The sequence below is a fragment of the Prinia subflava genome, chromosome 2 (genome assembly GCF_021018805.1).
Source record: "Prinia subflava isolate CZ2003 ecotype Zambia chromosome 2, Cam_Psub_1.2, whole genome shotgun sequence".
Lineage (NCBI taxonomy): Eukaryota > Metazoa > Chordata > Aves > Passeriformes > Cisticolidae > Prinia > Prinia subflava.
In genome coordinates this window covers 3,731,869-3,752,947 of record NC_086248.1, presented here as the reverse complement: position 1 = coordinate 3,752,947, position 21,079 = coordinate 3,731,869, and the positions used below count along the sequence as shown (strand labels likewise).

General features: G+C 41.9%; 1 protein-coding gene across 2 annotated transcripts in view; it reads right to left on the bottom strand.

Annotated features, from left to right (window-relative positions):
* The window catches only part of PKHD1 (PKHD1 ciliary IPT domain containing fibrocystin/polyductin), a 247,190-nt gene that overhangs the window by 26,511 nt on the left and 199,600 nt on the right, over positions 1-21,079 (bottom strand). For both annotated transcript variants that reach the window (XM_063423458.1, XM_063423452.1), the window contains one exon: positions 3,171-4,176. In XM_063423458.1, the coding sequence (XP_063279528.1) occupies positions 3,171-4,176 (1,006 nt within the window). The remainder of the gene's footprint in view (positions 1-3,170; positions 4,177-21,079) is intronic.

Here is a 21,079-nt window from a genome sequence, read left to right as displayed (position 1 = left end):
AGGGTGGGTGAGTTCTGAGCCAATCCTGTGATCTGGTGATGTGAGTGTTCTCTTCAGTAAAGATCCCAGCTCTTCCCATAATTGGGACAGTGAATCCAAGGCTTCAGGCTAGCACTGCTCTTGTGTCTGCAGTAAAACAGCCTTTTTCCTAGGGAACTCTCCTGGTCCTTGCTGCTTGGAATTTCTTCCCTGAGTGTGCACAGATAGGAAGACAAAACACAGCTGGGAGAGCAGTCCCAGCAGGGAGATGTCATCTCTGCCTGAAAAAAGGCAGCCTCGAGGCTTCCTTGCTGGCACACAGAAGATGGTGCTTCCCTCCTTTAAATGGTCACTTGGGATCATGTAAATCATGGAATGGTTTGAGTTGGAAGGGATCTTGAAGACCATCATGCAATTCCAGCCCCTGCTAAGGGTAGGGACATCTTCTGCTGTCCCAGGTTGATCCAAGCCCCTTCCAGCCTGACTTTGGACACTTCCAGGGATCCAGTGACAGTCACAGCCTCTCTGGGCAACCTGTGCCAGGGACTCACCACCCACTGTCAAATTTCCCACAACATTTTCCTTCTGTCTCATTTTGCAGTGTCCTTCAGTGTAACACAAACAGCTCCATTACCGAGAGTGAGGCTGGTTCTGCTGATCCAAAATACAGAATCACTTCAGAATTTGGCTCTGATTTAAGATTTGATCTTGCACTTCATAATTCCTCACTGGTCTTATTGTAACACCACAAAAAAGCCCAAACAACTAAACCCCCAAACCAAAAGCACAAAAGCAAAGCAAAACAAACAAAACCACAAAGGAAGTCCTCCCCCCTAAAAAACACCTCCAAAACCCCAAACAGACAAAATACTCCCACCTACAGTTGAAACCAACAATCCAGAAACAAAACAACAAAACAAAGGTTCCTACAGTCACAGTCCATTGTCCTCCTTGTGGCTACTTCTCACCATGAGCCACACAGTGTCCACTAGAAAATTTAAGTATGTGAAGAACAGTTTGTATCACTGGCAGACATTGGGATGATCCATGGGTCAGAAGTAAATGGGAGACGATGTGGTATTAATTACAGAGTGTGAGTCTTAGACAAATCCAATTTCTTTCTTGCATAGATGGAATATATGGAATATACTTATACTTGGATAAGTCTCAGTAGTGCACAATATCAAAAAATAACATTATGCAATATCAAGAGAGTACACAATAAAGTTGCCAAACATCAAATCCCATGTTCCTTATTAAAAACAGATGGGATATTACCTTTTTCATATTACCCATATGCTTTTAATATATTTTCAGGATCTGATGCTGAAATACACTGCTGTCTGCTCCCATCCCAGCCCTGCTCTTCAGAACCTCCTCTGTAGATAAGGGCTGAGATCTGGGCTGTGCAAATAGTGGCTGCAAGAGGCTGAAAAGTGCAAGACAGGGACAGAGGAAGGAGGGAGAGAAAGGGTTGTTTGTTGCTGTGGAGGAGAGGGAAAAAAAGACCTTCAAAAAGTGAGTCTTGGTACTTAATACTGATAAAATTTAGTATGTACAAAACTGACCAAGAACTCTGTAACTGGCAGAGCTCAAAAAGGAGCTGCAGTGGGAAATTATTGTAAAGCGAAGGAGTGTCCTGTGTTGTTGTGTGAAAATGAGACGCAGATCTGTTACTATACCTGCATGGAGATACAAATATGAAGTTACTACTGATAAAATGCATGGAAGGTTTTGTGGGCTGATAAATTACCAACAGAAAAGTCAGACATGGGGGCCCAGATCATGCAGGATGTAGGATCTGGGCAAACAGAGGGAATTGGGTTCTAGAAGGTAAGAACTGAAAAAGAATTAAATAATACAGTGAGCAAACAGAAGACCATGAGCTCTCCTGTTTCTGTGGGAGAATGGGCTAATGGAATAACTGAATTGTGCCAGTAGAAAATGGGATTTAATACCACTTTTACATTTGGCACCAATACCATACAATCATAGAATACCAGGTTGGGAGAGCCCTCAGTTATCCTGTGGTCCAAACTTTCTTGGAAAAATCATGGTCTAGTCAAGGTGGCCCAACACCCTGTCCATATGAATCTTAAAAATGTCCAAAGTTGGAGAATACACCAAGAAGGAAACCTTGACTTTCAGTCATGCACACTTCCAAACAGATCCAGAAAACAGAGATAGAGAAAGAAAGACTAACCAGAGCTGAAACCTTTTGATTTTTTTCCAAAGCAGACAGGGAGGTAATTTGATTACTCTGAAGGTATCTGGAGGAGGTGGAGGAAGAGTCAATTCCCAGAAAGTTACTGATGTAAAAGTGAAGGAAAAAAGCAGATGCTCTCATGGGATTCTAGAGGTAGAAGTTGACAAGAGGAAGTGGGAAAGTATTTGTGACTGAAAGAACACGAATAGGACCCAACAGGCAGTGTTCAGGTAGTACTGGCTGTGTCCAGCTCTTGTATGGTCACAACAGATGAATGTCTAGAATTTTAGGTAAAAACAAACATCAGCAGTAAGACATCAAAGTAAAGAGTAGTGGCTTGTATCATGCAGGATATTGAAGTAAAAGATTAAACAGATTTTTGTGGGCCTAAATTTTAAAAGTGTATGAATAAACATTCAGATCTCCAAGACAGTTACTTCAGTAACCCATCTTCAATAATGTATCCCTGCTGCCATATCAATTTATAAACATTCATAGATTTAATTGTTTAGAATTTAAGAGCTATGATAGCCTGAATTTACCAAATTCTTTATAATTCCAAGGCAAACTTCCAGGAACTCTGTTCCTCACGTAAGGCACCACTGAGATCCCTTCATTCCAGAGATTCATGAGCACCAACAGAAAAACATGGTAATTGATACTTGGGAGTCCAGCTAGTACCTGGGCATAGCTCTGACATCACAGAATCATGGAATAGTGTGGGTTCGAAGGGACCTTAAAGATGATCCAGTTCCCAACCCCCTGCCATGGGCAGGGACACGTTTCACCATTCCAGGTTGCTCCAAGCCCCATCCAACCTGGCCTGGGACACTGCCAGGGATGGGCAGGTCATGGAAACTTTATAGCAGGTTTCAGCATGGTTAGTCGTATTTCAGTCAATGGAGAACTTAATAAGTATATCAGTTGGATAAACTGCCTCGCTACACTTAAATCAGTATCTGGCGATGATACATCTGCTACTCACCTACTGTTACCTTCTCCTGCGGACAGCAAAGCAGACTGAGTCACCATTAAGGTGTCAACTGGCAAGCCAAGGGCACTCTGAAGGTCTCCAGTCTGATGAGTGTTGATAATTGTTGTGGCCAAACTTTTTAGGCTGTCACTTGTCAGTTCATTTCCTGGATGGCCTGGCAGGTCCCCAAGCTCAACGATCAGCACGCTCGATGGACCAGCCCCATCAGGGGCAGGCAGAGCCCGGGTGCTCCCCGGTTGTGTCCCTTCTTCCTGTGGGTTGTATCTGCTCTGAAAGGCTGTGCAAAATGCCATGTTAGGGCAGTGATATCTCTTTTTGCTGGCGTTGGCTGAGATTGCCTTCAAAGTGCTTTCACCTCCCAGCACAGTATGGACTACTCTGACTTGGTCATGACCAACCTTCAAGAAATCAGCCAATCGACGAGTTATGGTCACCTCACCCTCTTCCCCAACAGCCTCGGTGAGAGTGAAAGCCACAAGAAGGGAAAGGCCAGCAACTATTTCCACAGGTTCCTTCTCGTGGAGGAGAACATGGAGAAGGTTGTCCTCAAAGCTGAAGTAATTGGCTCCTGCTCTTGCATTCAGAGAAAAAGAAGATGGGGTTGGAGAGACATAATTCCCTTGGACAAAAACACGAAGGCTGAGTGGTTCAGGGAAGAATATGGCCAGGGGCAGCCTGGTTGAGTTTTGGCCACTGAGGAGGTAGAGTCTGAAAGCCAGAGGTGCCAGGTCTGGGAAGCAAACCGTGGTGAGTTTGGTGGAGGGCAGAACAGAGAAGAAAGTAGAACAAGGCTCTGCAGGGTAACACAAAGAATGTGAGGTCTCGTCAGTGAAGGTGTCCATAAAGCTGCCAGTCACTGTAACCACTGGGAACAGTCTCTGGCTGTCCACACTTGAATCCAAGTTTTCTAAGATGACAAGTGCATGATCTGTCTGTTTGCAGAAGTAGCCTCGTACTGAGGGTTTGAAGAGGCACTTACTGTCATCTCTGTAAATCCCTGGAAGAGAATAAAGGGAGATTGGGAAAAAAAATAATTTCTTCAGACATTATCTCAGAAACTTTTTTAATAGCTCCTTATTTTCCCATTCAAGATTTGAAGTCACTTTGTCAGTGCTAAAATTTTACATAGTTTTAAGAGAAGCCTGGACATTGAGGGATATGAAATACGTAGAAACTGCACCTGCCTCTAGATGCCCTGGAGTTGAAAATTGTTGAGAACTGAAAACAAATGACAGAGCAGCATCACATACACCTACCTTGTTTTTTTTAGATATCAAACTATGGTATCCATTGAAAGAGCATACATGAAAGACAGACTTTTTGTCTGACCCTGCACTTTGTCCCCATGTCCTTGTGCCTTCTGCATTTTTCCTGGCTCCAAGCCTGTAGCAGGGTGATGAATCAGGGCACAACTGCAAGTCTTTGTGAAGATAATTTAACCCTACAAAAATCTGTCTCGTTCCACTCACAGAGACTGCACTTCAAAAAGAAAACACTAGAAAGGGTCAGAACATCATTAATAAACACCAGTGATGAACCACCTCATCAAGTTTTAGAGCTGGAGGAAACCACCAGATTCAGATACCTACAAATATAGAAGATTCTCACATGCATTCCAAATATCCAAACTCCCACTGCAGCCAGTTCAGATCTGGAATTTCTACCATTTGCTCACAGGCAGGTGTCTAGATTTGTTTGGGATGTCCTGAGGTACCTGAGGCATGTGACACAGGGTCTATAGAAGACATATGCCCTGCAAGGACATGCCACAGCAGAAATGACACTAAACACACATTTGTGTAACTGAAACACACCCAATTCCCCAGCCATCTATACAAACCAGTTTAAAACCAATGAAATTCACCCTAAAATACTTCTGTTTAGTCATCTAGATTACACTTTGCAATCTTATAATTTTATTGATCAGTGGTGGGATCCTGTCACTTAAACACAAGTGCAGAGTCACCTGGACTTCTTTTGGTAGCTGCAACATCTGTAGGTGCAACATACAATGAATGGAGTGCAAAAGCCAATTTAGATAACACTTTGTTCCATCACTGAATGTAATGGGTGAAGATCGTTACACATATCTCAGGATTTCCCATTATATTCCTTCCCAAGTGCCTCTGCAGAAAAGTCAAGAGGATCCTTTTACAAAAGGCTTTAAGGCCCTAGAGAGAATAGATGTAATCCACACAGTCTTCTGAATTAGAATCATACACTCACAGAATGGTTTGGGTTGAAAGTTTGGACCTTAAATATAATGTAGTTCCAACCCTCCTGAAAAGAATCACCTTCCACTAGACTAGGTTGCTCAAAGCTGTGTTTTACCTGTCCTTGAACACTTCCAGGGATGGGGAATCCATAGCTTCTCTGGACAACCTGTGCCTCAACACCCTCACAGTAAAGAATTTCTTTGCAAGATCAAATTTAACCCTACCTCTGTTAGTTTGATGCCATTCCCCCTTCTGCTGCCACTCTGTATCTTTGTCAAAAGTCGTGAAAGGTGCTACAAGTTTACAGTGTGCTCTATCCGACCAAATACAGGTCCCTGCTTTAAGATGAGAGAAATTGTGCCTCAGGCTGTAACGATGAGATCACCACTGATTATAAAGAGAAAATAAAAGTAAATGAGTTCAGATACAGGCACCAAAAGCATAAACATTTCTGCCTGGAGCATCTTAGGAAAAGATGTGTGTTTCTGGTTTTCCTTCCTCTCTTCAAAATAAAATCAAAGGAGGAATTTTCTGCTGTAGCCAGCTAGAAATTTTCCCTCACCCAGCCTGCTCCTTCCTTATCCAGCTGTGCTCACAAACGTGTTGGGCAAAGCGTGGCCAATGCCCAAACTAACTCTGTGCTCCTAATTCAGCACTTGGGACATGTATCCAGCTCACACAAAAAACAAGGGACAACAACATCCTTGGGAGTAACAAACATCTGGATGAATAGGAGGATATTAGGGCACCAGGACGTCCCTTATCAAGGACACATTATGTAAAAATTTCTGCTAGAAAAAAGTAGCAGACTCCTAAAAAAGAAATTAACTATAAGAAGTGTCGGATGGGGCTCTGAGGAACATGATGCAGTGCAAGGTGTCCATGGGAGAACTATTGGACCTGGATGATCTTTAAAGTTGCTTCCAACCCAAGCCATTCTATGATTCCATTAAATAATTCTGGGCTTTGCCTTTGGTTCCATCTCAGAGCCTGGATCCTGTGGGTTCTCACCTATTATGACTTTCCAGAGGAGTCATCATGTGCATCCCATGGTCTGTGAACATTCCCCAGAATATTCTGCACATTCTCTCTCTCTCTCTCTCCTTCTGCACATCACCCAGGGAAGCAATGGGATTACATAGATGTCGAGCTCTGCTCAGGGGGAATGTCCAGGTGAGATGGGTTCTGTACAAACCCCCCTATTTTTAGACATCAGCTTAAAAATTTGCTTCTCTTATCTTGCTTTTCCCTGTTTTGTTTTTTTTTTTTTTTTTTTTTGCTTTTCAGTGTAAGCATTTTGCTGTAGTATTTTGCTGTCGGTGTGTGCTGGAGGCAAAAGGAGAGTGAAAAACAACTCTGTTCAGAACAGAAGTGGAAATGCTGTGCTCAGAGACACTGGAATTGTCCTGGAGCAGTGGGAGGACACGCTGTGCCTCCAGCAGCCTGCCCACAAAGGCTGACACATCTCATCCACGGCTCTCCTGGAAACACCCCGTCTCCCCCTGGTGACATTTCTCATGTCTACAAATGGGATTTGGTGATATTTCATGATTTCTCAGAACTTTCCTTAGCCCTGCCTGCCTCGCAAAGGGGGCTGGTTTGATTTCTTGCATACACTCACACCCCTGCACACACACGCATCATTGCTTGTCTTCTTCCAAATGGCCTTATCTGCCAGTCACAATTTCTGCAGCCTGCAATTTCGATCACTTTTAAATGAAACCCATGCTGGCCTTAGTAATCATAATGTCATTTACAATTTACCACAAAACACGTTTATTCGGTTAGTAGCACATTGGAGAAAGAGAACTCCATATGAACTCGCCACTGAAGCCCTAATCTGATTATTTCCTCATGAAAATCCAAGCAGGGGTGCTTGTAAGAGGGGCCTGAGAGGAGAAGGAAAAAGTGAGTCCTGGCCACAGCTGACTCTGATAATCGATGCGAACAGATAAGTGACGTGGTGCATCAAGGCCAGCAGCTAATCTGCCCCAGGGCTTTCCTCTAAAAAAGGCCAGAGTGGACAGGACTTAATAAATACTGAGTGACCACTGAATATTGAGCTGACATGTGCTATTTACGTTGGTGATGAACAATAGCAGTGATAAATTCCAAGAGCATCCCCCCACAGTGGGTGAAAATCAGATTACACAGGTTTTATTTGTATGTGTTTGCACACACACACACACGTGTGAGAAGGAGGGAAAAACAGGGGTAAAAGAGTCAAATACAGGACTCAGAAATGTGTGGGAAAGATGGAGAAGATATTCACATACTGTTGAAATTCCCTCTGGGATCTTGTGTACCCAGGCAGAGGAAGGGAATGTGTGTGCCTTGGGCCCGTGAATTCACCTGTTTGTCCTGCTCCACACAAGAGAGAGAATTGATACGTGGAATGTGTGTGTGCTCACCCTCTGCAGATAATTCCTCCACCTCAGCGAGCAGACGTTGCTTTCTGCAGGTTCCACCCATGATCAAGGCAAATCTATTATTTATTTATATCCATAAACACACCAGCACATACATCTAGATGAGATTTTAGCACCCAGGTTGCTTCTAGGGCTCCTGACAAATATTAAGTTTGTGTCAATATTTGTCCTTCGTGTTGTGAAATGAGGATTTTCCACCTCATTTCACATTTGAAAAGAATAATGTGCCGAGAGGGCCCTCTTTGCTTTGGAAAAAAAAACTCCACCACTACCACCATCACCACATCTTATCTTTTATTTAGAAAAATGGAGAGAGGTGGAAGGAGAGAAGAGCATTTTTTAAAATAGATGTTTTGACTTAAAGGCACATAGAGTCCTTTACAAGTCTCCCGTCTTTTCCCTTGTTCTCCAACGCCAAATAAATAAAATAAAATAAATTCTACATTTAAAATTGAATGAAATACATCAACATTAATGATTTTCCCCTTCAGGTTAACACCACCATTTGCTTCAATAATTTTTACCCATTTCGTGATAGATTCCACAATTCATGGTACAAGGAAAAATAGAGTCTCTTTCTGACAAAAACAAAAGGCAATGTCAGTTTTTTATCAAAATAAAATAAATCTCCCACAATTTTCTTTCCATCTGACTGGATTTGCCCGTCAGTTATTTCTAATTTAACTACAATTATAGCTACAAAAATATAAAAGCAAGAAGGGGAGGAAGGGGGAGGGGAGAGATAAATGGGACACTGTTTAGAAATTGCGATTCATTGGCCTTGGGCTGGCCAGCACATATCTTTGCTGAGGGGGAAATATTCATCAGCATTAACTGTTCCTTTTGACCTGCTGACATTCAAATGGGAAATAAAGGGGGAAAAACAAAAGGGCCCAGGAACAGTACCTTGGAAATCCAGAAAAGGTAAATTATTCTGAGTTCAGCTGCAGAGGAAGGCACAGTGGTACAAATGTTCCTCATGCGTGTGTGTAAAGATGTGGTGGTTTTGGTTAAGGCACAGTTAATTTCCTTCACAGTGGCTGCTTTGGGCTGTGTTTTGGATCTGTGCTGAGAATGGTGGTGATAGCACAGAGATGTTTTCATTATTGCTGAGCAGGCCTTGCACAGTCAAGGCCTTTTGTGTCCCTCATCCCAGTGAATGGGCTGGGGGTGCACAAGGATTTGGGAGGGCACACAGCCAGGACAGCTGACCCCAGGTGACCCAGGGGATATCCCAGACCCTGTGGGGTCAAGCTTAGCATGTAAAGCTGGGGAAGAAGGAAGGGGAGGACCTTTGGAGTGATGGGGTTTGTCTTCCCAAGTCCCTGTTAGCTGTGATGGAATCCCACTGGAGTGGCTGAACACCTCCCTGCCCATGGGAAGGGATGAATGAATTATTTGTTCTGTTTTGTTTGCTTACACAACTTTTACTTCCCCTGTTTGAAGGTCTTCACCTCAACCCCCAAGTTTTCCCCCTTTTACCTTTCCAGTTCTCTCCCCTGCCCCACCAGGGGCTGTGTGAGGTGGAGCTGCCAGCTGAGGTTAAACCATGGGAACACACACACATATAAATATGTACTCATAGCAGGGACCATGTAAATAAAAATAGAGTCACTGCTTTAGGCTGTTAATTCTTTCTTTTAAAGAAAATTATTTTGGAAGGAAATGAGTCTCATAACATCACTCTGTGTGGGGGTTTTATGCTCTCCTGTTTATCGTTCTTCTATAAAAAAACTTTTACTCCCCCCCAGCCAATTTTAGCCACATTTTTGGACTCAGAAATGCTATGTTCCTTCAAGGTTTGTAAAAGTAGGTGTCCAAGTAGAGAAAAGGCAGTTATTTGTGCTTTCTTTGAAGGAAGGTGGGTAGTAAAGCTTTCTTCTTACACGTTCTGAGATTGCATTCATCCTTCAGTTTCACATGCAAATCCAAAGAAAGACAGGTGTAGTACATGAAATATTTGTTCTTGCATTCATTGTGTGCATGCTTTGATATGGCCACACACATTGCAACTATTTATTCTCTGTAAAATCAAGTGATATTTGCCTTTCATACAGTTATACATTTTTATGTTTACATCAACCCTTCAGAGCTCCCCATGCCTGAGAGGGAAGGCACATGTTACAGATGACAATATATCTGTCCCAGTCATGAACAAAAAATTACAATTTTCCAGTTCCCAGAGAATATAATAATAACTCATTCTTGACCTCAAAGCATCAGTGCACAAGTAAAGTCTTAAGAAGAGAGACCAGCAACTCTCTGAGGTCAGAATTCTCTCCAACAGGGATCAAAAAGGGTATGGGAACAAAGCATGCATATAGCAGTGTTCACCCAAAATACTCCTCAAACTTTCAGTGATTTACAGGTCAGGAACCTCTTGAGTCAGGGAGATTGTTGTTGATCTTTTTATTTGGGAGAAAATACTAAACCTGTCTCACAAACCCATGAAAAGCTGAGGAAGAGAATAACACAGCCAGGAGAAAATGTCTTGAGCCCTCTCAGAGGAGGTGGGTCAGTAAATCTGGAAGGGCCATTTAGTGAGGTTGCTCAGACCAGGCTGGATAAAGGAATTTTCCTCATAATTCCACAAATCTTCTGGATTGCAAGGTGCTACACCTGGAAATACCTGTGTCCAGAAGACTCAGCTGGGACTGAGCTGCTGGAGAATTTTATCCATCAAAACTCGTAAAATAACCAGTGCCAAGACAGGTTCTAGTCCCTGAGGCCAGCATGGCACTTCCATAGTATTCCAGAAGACAGTGATCACCTCCAAACTGCATTTTTGAACTGGTGCTAATTTTTGGATAGCACCCAGGAGTTATTTTGGACACTGATGTGTTGGCTGGGACAAAAGTGGGCTTGGAGCTGTAATCCTGATGCAATATGAAGCTCCAATGTCCATACCCCAGTGCTGCTTGACTGGGTAGAGACCCATTCCTGCTACTGTCAGCACTGGCCCAAGAGCAGCTTGTCCATAATTTTACTAAACTTAATCAGAAAAACACATTTGGGATGGATTTTTTTTCTTTATTACGATTAATGATTTGGGAACTTTGGTCATTTTAGTGATCCTGACAACGCAAAAGTCCCCATAATACTTATTTCAGGAACCAACCCAATGCAGTGACAAAAGTGTTACTGGATCTTTTATTGTGCCAGGAGACAAAAATGGTTAAACAGCCCAGACTGGAGCTTTTAGACGAAGCAGGTGAGACAAACTAACTCTTCTCACAAACCTCGTGAAGTCATTAACCCTCATCCAAAAAGCCAGCTCTGTGTGAGATGGGTCCTGTCTCCCAAGCAAGACAAATAAAAATGCAAAGAGAAACATCTTTTCATCCCTATTATTTCACCTTTGGAAAACATGCTGTTCCGCAAGTATCAGGTTTTTTCTCTTGTCGCTACCAAGGCTTTTCCCATTTTCTTTCCCTTGAAGATAATCCTGATTTCCTTTAAGTGTTTTTAAGAGGATTTTTCTCTTCTTCTGATCAGCAACCTAGCTGACTGAAGCTTTAGTCACACCAATACCTCTGGCTCAACATGAAGGTGAGGGGCAGCAAACAGCAGAGCTTTTCCTGATGCAATTCCAGTGACCATCTCTCTACTCTAGGAATGATAAAATTACCACCAGCACCTGAAAGCAGAACAGCAATTTTGTCAGATGGCAGACCTAAAAATGAATGTGGCTGTGCCAGGCACTGCTCTGAGCTGTGGATGTAATGAGTTTTGAATGGGAAGTCCCGGACACAATAAATCTGTGCCATATGTGACCATTTCCTGTGTCAGTTCCTTTCTCATAACCAGTGGAGGCTTCGCCCTCCCCCTCACTTTCCCTTTCATGACCCCACACCAGGGCTCTGAAATCTTTCAGGGTTGCTTTTGGGCCCCAGGCCTTTCCACAGCAGTTGCATAAATAAATGAGTTTGACAGCAAACATCATAATGGTTACGGTAATTTGTGCTCCACACAAGTGCTTGTGCTACTCGCTGGAGAAACGGGGCAGGAAAGAGCTTGTTTTGTTACCACAAACAAAAGTATGTTCTCTGACAAGTGCTGAAAGAATTAGTCAAATAAACTTGAACTCTAGTCAGACCATTGCTGTTCTGGACGGGGAGGTTCTCAGCTTCGCTTTCCCTCCTTGGCCTGCAGTCGCTGCAAAGACAAATCATCCTTTTCTTCTGCAAAAATAAAGTTAGGGCATAAAATGAACTGCCTCAAAATAAAATTTTCGGGGAACTACACTTTACTGCTATTATTATTATCATTTCTTCCCAATGAGAACAGTTCTTTGATCCTGGGAACTGACTCACAAAGAGACTGAGAGATTTTCCATTAGAAGACGGCTAGAAGGAAAATGCCAAATACCTGCAGTTTCTGGAAATATTTGGTTTAGAAACAAGCTTTAAATTACAATAATTTCTGTAAGAAATGGGTTGAGAGGGCAGAACAGAAGCTTTCATTTGTCCTATTTTCTCCTTTGTTCATTGACAAATAACACATTTGGCAAAATACCAAACTTTTACAAAGCTTTTGACTTTCCCTGAGAAATTATAATATTTTTGGTCTCTGTACATTTTTTTTCTGCAAAACTACATTATTAACCCCCCCCTTTTTTTTCCCCAGCAATGACATTTAAAAAAACATATTTCACATATCCCAATTTCAGCCCAGAAAGACAGCAGACATTTCAGTTGGTATAGTAAAATATATATAGAAGTTTTATAATGGTTAAGAAGGAAGGTTGGTTTGCCATGTTCAATGCAGAGAGAAAAAACAAAGTATTAGTAGTTTAACCAGGGAGGTTTAGGTGGGAAATTAGAAAATAATATTTCTAGTTATATATATATATATATATATATATATATATATATATATGTAAGAAGAGTTAGAAATCAACTAATTAGAAACCTGGTAGAACTAATACAAGTGAGGGATTTTTTTAGCAGGTTATATTAATTTCTTTCAGGAATACTGTAATTACATATATCACTTTGGAGTGTTTCCCTCTCATTTCTTTTTCTTTCTTTCTTTCTTTCTTTCTTTCTTTCTTTCTTTCTTTCTTTCTTTCTTTCTTTCTTTCTTTCTTTCTTTCTTTCTTTCTTTCTTTCTTTCTTTCTTTCTTTCTTTCTTTCTTTCTTTCTTTCTTTCTTTCTTTCTTTCTTTCTTTCTTTCTTTCTTTCTTTCTTTCTTCCTTTCTTCCTTTCTTCCTTTCTTTCTTTTCTTTCCTTTCTTTCTTTCCTTTCTTTCTTTCCTTTCTTTTCCCATTTAAGTTATAAAAAAATGCTAAAATTTTACTTGCATCTGCCTTGGCTGAAGGTTCAGTCCAAGAGCCTGTGCTCATAACAGAAAGGTTCACAAGCACAAGAGTCTCTGTGACATTATTAGGGTGATTTTCAGCAATATTAGTCCTGTATGGGCTGTGGATTTGAATCTTAAAGCAGAAGGATTTCATTATGGGTACAGACAGCTATATTATGCCATGACATATTTATGACAATGAACAGTAATGGGAGGTGAGTATTTTAAGCCTTGGAAGTCGAAATTAATCTGAGAGCATGGTGCAGAACCTGAACACCTACGAAAACATATTGAAGAGCTAAAATCTGAGACACAAAGGCTACAGTCATTATCTGAGCACATAGAAGGGATTCATCACGTTAATTCTAGCTGCCTAAATGTTAAGCATCTAGTCTAAGCTAATTGTCTGGTCTAAGCTGTTCATCTTGACAATAATCATTAGAGAGGGGGAGAGGAGAGACTTTTAGAGGGCCATTCATTCCTGCTTTTCTTTGGATGGATTGTACCACTTCTGGAGGTATCTGTCTCTGCTGGCTATGTGTGGAATCTAGACACATATTTTGGACTGTAGGCCTGTCTTTAGAGTCAAAAAGTCACCAAATCATTAAGTTTGGGAATATCTCCAAGATCATCAAGTCCAGCCTTTGACCAATCACCACCTTGCCATTAAACCACAGCTCTAAGTGCCAGCTCCATTGGGTGAAATGAGCACAAGCACTAATGATGTTGCTAATGAGGCTTGTGGAACAGCAGGCCAATCCATGTTCATGTCCTGAAATAAGAGGGAAATGACAGCTCTGTACACTCTTCTAAGGAGCCATCTTCTCCAGTTTTGAATGACAGGAAAGAGAGAAAGGAGGGAGATGAAGTCACTACCGTCAATCTAAAAATTAGAAAGAAATCTCCCCTACCCCTGACAGAGATAAGAACAAGATACAATCAAATTTTTGAGGAAAACCCTGAAAAAGACCAAATTCTGCATTTGTTTTTTATAACTCTGATAAAGGATAAAGGATACCATGGCATCCAGGTACTCCAACATGTGCAAGGTTCAGTCACCCTGAAAACCAAGGCTCTGTCTGCTCCCAAACAGTGCAGCTCACACAGGAAACAGAGGAGGCCCTCAGCAAAACACCTTGGAAAACCCAAAATTAGAGAACTTATCCAAAAAGAGTGGAACAAATAGGACAAGGCCCTAAAAAATTATTTCTAACCTCTGGAACCAACATGGATGCAGGAAGGGAAGCACACTGTTTTTAAACACCACTTCTGAAATATCAATTGTGTCTGTCAGCATAGTCCGAAAATGCCATGCCTATAATAATTCTTTGGAAAAAAAATAGGTCAGAAGAGATTTCTAGATGTCATATATTTCAAACTTCTACTCAGAGCCAGGCTAACTAAAAAGTTTCATCAGGCTTCTGAGGGCTTTATCACAAATCATAGCATAGCTACATTTTAAGCATTTAAGTTTCATAGAACAAAACTCCCCAGGTCAGAATACGTCCAGAGGAGATGCCAGGTTTGAAAAGTACTTGGAGAAGATCTGTGACCCCAATGACACTTCCATTCAGAACTTCAGATGCTTTCAAGATGGTTTGAGGGTTGATTTTGCAAATAGTTGTTTTGTGTGGTTATTATAGATAGTCCAAGATCAGTTCCTTGTCCCATCCCACGCCTTCTGGACAGCTCCAACAGGAAAGGAGGACATTTGGAGTTGGAACATCTCTTGTACTTTACCAGTATTCTTCATGTTCATATAAAGATGAATGGACAGAGTCACACTGATCCTGGTTGTGTGGTACGATGCCCACAGAGAAAAAAGATAAGGGTATTGGTGGAGCACTGAAAACACCCACCAGTCCTGACTGTCCTACTCTAACTAGCAAGGATCATTTCCTTTATATTTTATTCCAGACTCACTAGTGAGCTGTTTGAAATTTCAGACAGGCCTTGGAGTTATTTTGGCCAGGGAGTATATTTAAAACTCATTGTGCCTAATGTTGTCTTTCTACAATTGAGAAGTAATCAGGAAAGACGTAAAAATAAATAGACAAGTGAGAGGCAAAATGAAATATGAAGTGGCTAGAAAAGAGTCTGCTCTCTAATGTATTTTTTCAGCTTATTATTGTAAAAGCCCAGAGCAAAAGAGTAGCTTTGAAGAGTCTTTTGCTAATAGTGGAAAGGTTGTCTTTATTTTTTTTTCACTTTTTATTTATTAACCATGCTGCACAGGGTACTTCCATAAGTGATGGCCAAGTTTCAGGTTTCAGGGACTTGTTTAGTCTGAAAACATCCCAGGCTGCAATGGGAAGCAGAAAAGAGAAGTGGCAGCTCGTTGTATGGTGTTAGAAGGAAGTAAAAGCTAAGCCCATTTGTTCTCTGGTTTTCCTTGTAATTTCTGGTGGTGGAGCTTGCAGAGATTTGGATGTCCCTGTTTGGATGGTTTAAATGCATTCCCACTTCCTCAGGTGGTCTAGCTGATGACAGCATGAGGCCAATGTAAAACAGCTGATGTCTTGACCCTATCTGACAATAAAATTATAGAGCTGCATTCCTACACCGGGCAATCCTCCAGCTCATTGTGAAAAATAGAAAATAAATGTTATTGAGGGCACTTACCTTATGCTCAAGCCCTAAACTATGACAGTCATAACATTTTTGAGACTCTTGGAGCTGGGGGACTACATGTTTATTTATCATTGCCCTCATTATGGGGCAAAGTATGAAAATACTCAATTTCTTCAAAACCATCAAAGCTGTCAAGTGAGAAAATATTAACTGTGCACAGGAAACCAGAGAGGTGCATTAGGCAGATTTTCTTCTTTGAGAGTTTTTAGTGTTTTAAAACCAGGAAAAAAAAGGGAAAAAAAAAACAACATTGATACTGTGTTAGAATAAGCAGAAGAATTTAGGCAGAAAGGCAGAACAAAGATTCTCCAAGGCTTCTTAGCTCAGGCACCCTGCAGGAATTTAAAGGATGCCCTTCATGTATAATAATTTACATTACCTAATTTTTATGAAGAGAATTGTCAGTATAGACAATTTTGGTCTTTTTTTTGTTGTTGTTTTTGGTATGACACCTGCATTGCCAGACACACCCATCAGACAAGCCAAGAATGATTTTTACATGTTTATTCCATGGCATCAATAATATCAGACTACATTTAATTTTCTGGACACACCAGTTGAGAAGCTTGGTGGAAAAGCTCTTGGGTGGAACCTCCACAAGAATTTCTGTTGGTTTGGGCCACCAGGGAGTGTCTTTCAGTGCCGTGAAGAGCCAAGACATTTTGGAGAGCTTTCAAAGAGCCCATCTGGCAGGGTTTGTTCAGTTTCCACAAGTCTCCTGTGGCAGTCACAGCGAACAGCAGGCTGAAGACTTGTGGATTGTGTTTGTTTCCCACTAGGATGGAAAGGCTCATTCCAGAGCCAGAGGACACAAAGTACTCAGTGCTAAGCACCAAGGATAATCCAGCAGGTGGAAAAACTGGTGCAAGCCATTTCCAAACCTGTAGTGTCTTATCAAGACAATCTGGGCTACAGCCACTCTCCATGAAAGACACAGAAATTCTGTTTCCATGTAATTCCCCTTTCCAACCCAGACCCTGCCCAAAAGGATGGTATTTTTTGTCAAGCACGTGTTGTCAGTTGTCAAAAACAGATTCACATTTTCTGGCACGTTGTGTTTCCCTGGGGTCCCAAAATGGTAAATAATGCTGGCAGCACAACAATCAGCAACCTGAACGTCCAGCCAGAAGGATGTGCTGCAGAAAGCATCCCTGTGCTGCTAAGGACATTGAGGAGGGAGGGATATTAGGGAATCTTGACTTTTTTATTTCCTTTCACTCTCCACATCTCACATGGAACAGGAGTTCAGACAGAGAGGCCTCAGAAGTAGAGGTCTGAATTTAATAAAGCTGTCTGGGGGGAGGGAGGCAGGGAAGAGAAGATCATGGAGATAAGAGAGGGAGAGAAAGGAAGGCAGGAAAAGAAAAGACATTACAGCTGGCTGGTGATGGCTGTGCCCTTTCAGACTCAAGTGGGCGGAAGTGAAATATTTGTTTAAGAGGCAGGACACCAGGTCATTATGGAAAGAATGGGAAATTAAAAAAAAAAAAAAGAAGATTTTATGGTTTGGACATATATTTCCATGCCACTGTAAGGAGGATAGGCCAAAGGCGAGGGAAGGGAAGACAAGGATAATACAAAGATAATAGCAAGATGCTGCAAGGTAATTAATAGGGCTGCTGGGTTTCATCACAATTTTGGGATTATTGAAATGACCCTTTAAATTCAGTGCAGCTACACTTGCAGTATGCAAGAAGTTAGACCCCTGTTTAGGAAAATAACTTCTTTCAAAGTAACATTTCCACAGATTAGCAAAACCAGAGCATCTCTTTGCTTCCTCACTTCTGAAACCTTTCTCTTGTTTCACCTTGAAGAATAAAAATTAATTGAGGGGAGCAGGAGGAGGAGGAAGCTCATCTCATCCCCACTACACAGGCCTCTCCATCAAGGTACCAAGCTGACTTCCTTAAAGAAAAAAATTAGCAAATGCACTGCCAAAGCTCCCATCTAGGGATATTTTTTTCTTTTCCACAAGATTCTGTTTGTTAGAAAAACCAAAAAAAAAAAAAAGACACCAGAGGGAAAATAAATGCAGATACATTTTTAATGCATGCATTTAATTTTCAGAACATGGTGGGCACTTCAGTGCCGGGTGCTGGAACTGCAAGGGAGAATTTATCTAATCAGTCCTCCGTGTCCCTGCTTCATTGACATAATGTGGTCCTGCCGATTAAAGCACTCGAATCTCTGCCTTTTCCTTCTCTTTCATACTAAAATTATTGATGTGCTTTGTACAATGTGTAATTGCCATTATTGTATATGTGCCTGGAGCATGTGCAGAGCTGAAATTGAAATAAATAAGCAAACAAAAATCATACGATAGCGAGCCTCTGATGGTGTGGGGGGGTGCTGCTGCTGTATCACAGGCTGAAAATAGGATTTCATACTGCTGTGACTGGTTTTGATGGAGTGAGATTTGATAAGACTGCAAGAAAGGCTGCTGTGATCCTCCAGCCTGACCTCTTCTTTTCACAGAGCACAGACCCCCAGTAAACACCCAAATCAAAGCACCTCTTCCAGCATCCCAGGTCTGAGCCTCACCATCCAGGGACTTCACCAGAGCAGCCCTGGTTTGCATCACCTGAGGACCTTGCCCAGTATCACACATTCACTTTTGCTCCATCTCTTCCTCTCCCGCTCGTGGATACGCAGTAGATTTATTCTTTACATTTAATTTATGCCAGCAAGGCACAGAATAGATTTCAGTAATGCCAATTAGATACGCACTAATTTCTTCTCTGTGAAATAGCAGTAAGTAATTAATCAGAATTTTGATCACAACTCAGTTGGCAATTCTAATTGCACTTGTCATTTCCACAGCAAATACAGAATCATTATCTTTTTCGCCAAGTCCTCTCTTCCTAATCATCCAGGGGTGCTGGAAGCAAAACATTTCCAAGAACTAGATATTGTCTCTATCAACCAGCAGCCTTAATACCTTTGGACTGGGGGTTAGTGGGCTCAGTCCTCGGCTGTGTTTTATTTCAAGCTTCATCATAATTTTAAAGAGAATAGCTGGTGGCAGGCTGGCTGCTTGCCTGGGGGAGGGGGGCATTCTGCCTCATGGAATTACGAGGAAGGATAAAAGCTAGCAGCTCACTCCATTAAAAACCTTCTGGGGGAGCACTGGAGAGGCCTGACCTTTGCAGGAGGATCCAGCAGGCATCCCAGGGACACGTGGACGCTGGTCAGGGCTGTGCCATCAAAGCCCACGCCACATCTTAGAGACACCACACCCACGTCTCACCTCCAGGCACCAGCAGCCACCCTGGGAGCAGACAGGATGATCAGGGGGATCAATACCCTGTGTTTCACCAGAGCAGGGCCTCCGTGGCTGCTCAGAGGTTATCCTGATGGTTTGTGCAAACTGACAGTGCCAGTCTGGAGTGAGAACAGGTTAGGATTATCTGCCTGGATGGTGCTGTGGCCAGGGGTCTGTGGAGATGGGACTCCCCTTTGCTGTGCTCCAGAGAGCTGTCAGTGAGATCCTTCTCAGATGGCTTAGAGGAAGGAAGAAAGCAGGAAGAGAAAGACGGATCTACCTTCTAGGAGCTGAGCCCTACAGAGACCAAGACCAGATCCAAACTCCCATTCCAGCATGACAACTCACCTCCTCCTCCTGCTGGAAAAAAAGAGTTTCCAAGGACCTCACAGCTACAGTCCAGTTTAGTAATCAGATTCTCGATATAATTCAAGCCCAGATAGTTAATATTTTCCCAGGTAATGCCAAATCATACACAATAAGTTAACAAGCACAAAAACTCAGATCTCAATTCTGTCAACTTAATAACAAGTGAAAAATTATTTAAGAGAAGTATAAAGGAACTCTGTACAAGAAGTCTCTGCATAGAACATGTCATGAACCAGGTTTGTTCTAGCTCCACCCTTACATAAAATTTGAATAAGCAGCACCAATGAAAATTGCCAATCTGAAGGCTGCCCAAGCATCTCTTGTCCTCTCCAAATTTTTCTCCTCCCTGCTTTAAGCAGCAGAAATCACTGAAAGTACCTGAAGGCATCATTCAGCTCTTTCCTTTGCTTCCTCAGGGTTTCTTTTGTCAATGCTCTTGCTTTTATTCCATATATGAGAGATCAATAAGAAGGATTTGAGGGGAACTGTAACCTGTCAGTTCCTCTACTCACAGAGACCAAATTTTATTATTTTATTTCCCCCCTCATAGAAGGGGGGAAAACTCCAAGCATTAGTGATGCCAGTGTGGGCCTAAGAGGGCCAGAACACCTCAGAACTTAGCTATGAATATGGAAGCCAGGAACAGTGTCTGAGATTTGGTGGGCTGAATTTCTTTCATAAAGAACAGAAAAAAACCAGAATAAACATCTGAACTGCCACAGAGACTTTTCTTTGTGTAGGATTGGGGTAGAGATGGCATGTTAAACATGCTGTCCATGATGAAAAGTCTCAAAAGCTTGAATCATACATTTTCCACCTTCTGGAACACAGTGGGACACAGACATTTTTCATTAGTCTTTCAAAGAGGTACACTGAAGCTATGCCCACACTTATGAAGGTTTATGCCTTAGACCTAGTACTCAATCACAAATATTTTACTTTCCTAGAACAATGTTTGGCATGTTTTTTTGTCTAGGTCAGCTAGCACTGACCAAAACTATGTCTAGGAACTGTCTGAGGCTTAATGTGATTTGTGACCATCCCAATTTGAATGTAACCAATCTGGTCTGGAGCAAAAGGGATTTTTAATGATTATATAAATGGCCACACTAAGAGTCGGCCATGGGCAGGGATACCTTCCACTAGACCAAGTTGTTCAAAACCCCATCCAGCCTGACCTTGAAGACTTCCAGGGATGAGGATATGTCCAATTTCAATCCACTCAGGAGCATGGGAGACACTGATAGAACTAAAAATGAGGTTGCCACCATCAGATTTTTCTTTACCAGCTCTCCATAGTCAGAGTCAGCAATGACTTTGCTGACTATCTAAATATAGATGAGATACCTTAAAAAGGCAAAAAAGAACAAAAACTGTTCAAAAAACCTAACACATAAACTCCACAAGAGAAAGGATGACTTTTAATTCGCTGTAGTCAGAGTTGCTTAATCACCTCAGAGTTGGAAAATGAAAAAGAAACAGCAGCTCTTGGAACCTGAGCATCTTTGAAGACTGAGTAAACCCACACAGCACGGATTTATGAAGACAGCAGATCACATCCCAGATTAGTTACAGCAGCCAAAAGGTAAAAATAAGATCTTTAAAACCAGAGGCAGTGGGATACAATCAGACTAGTACAAAAAAAAAATCAGCTTCAACACAGATATTTAAGTAATGGACGGTCCTGAAGAG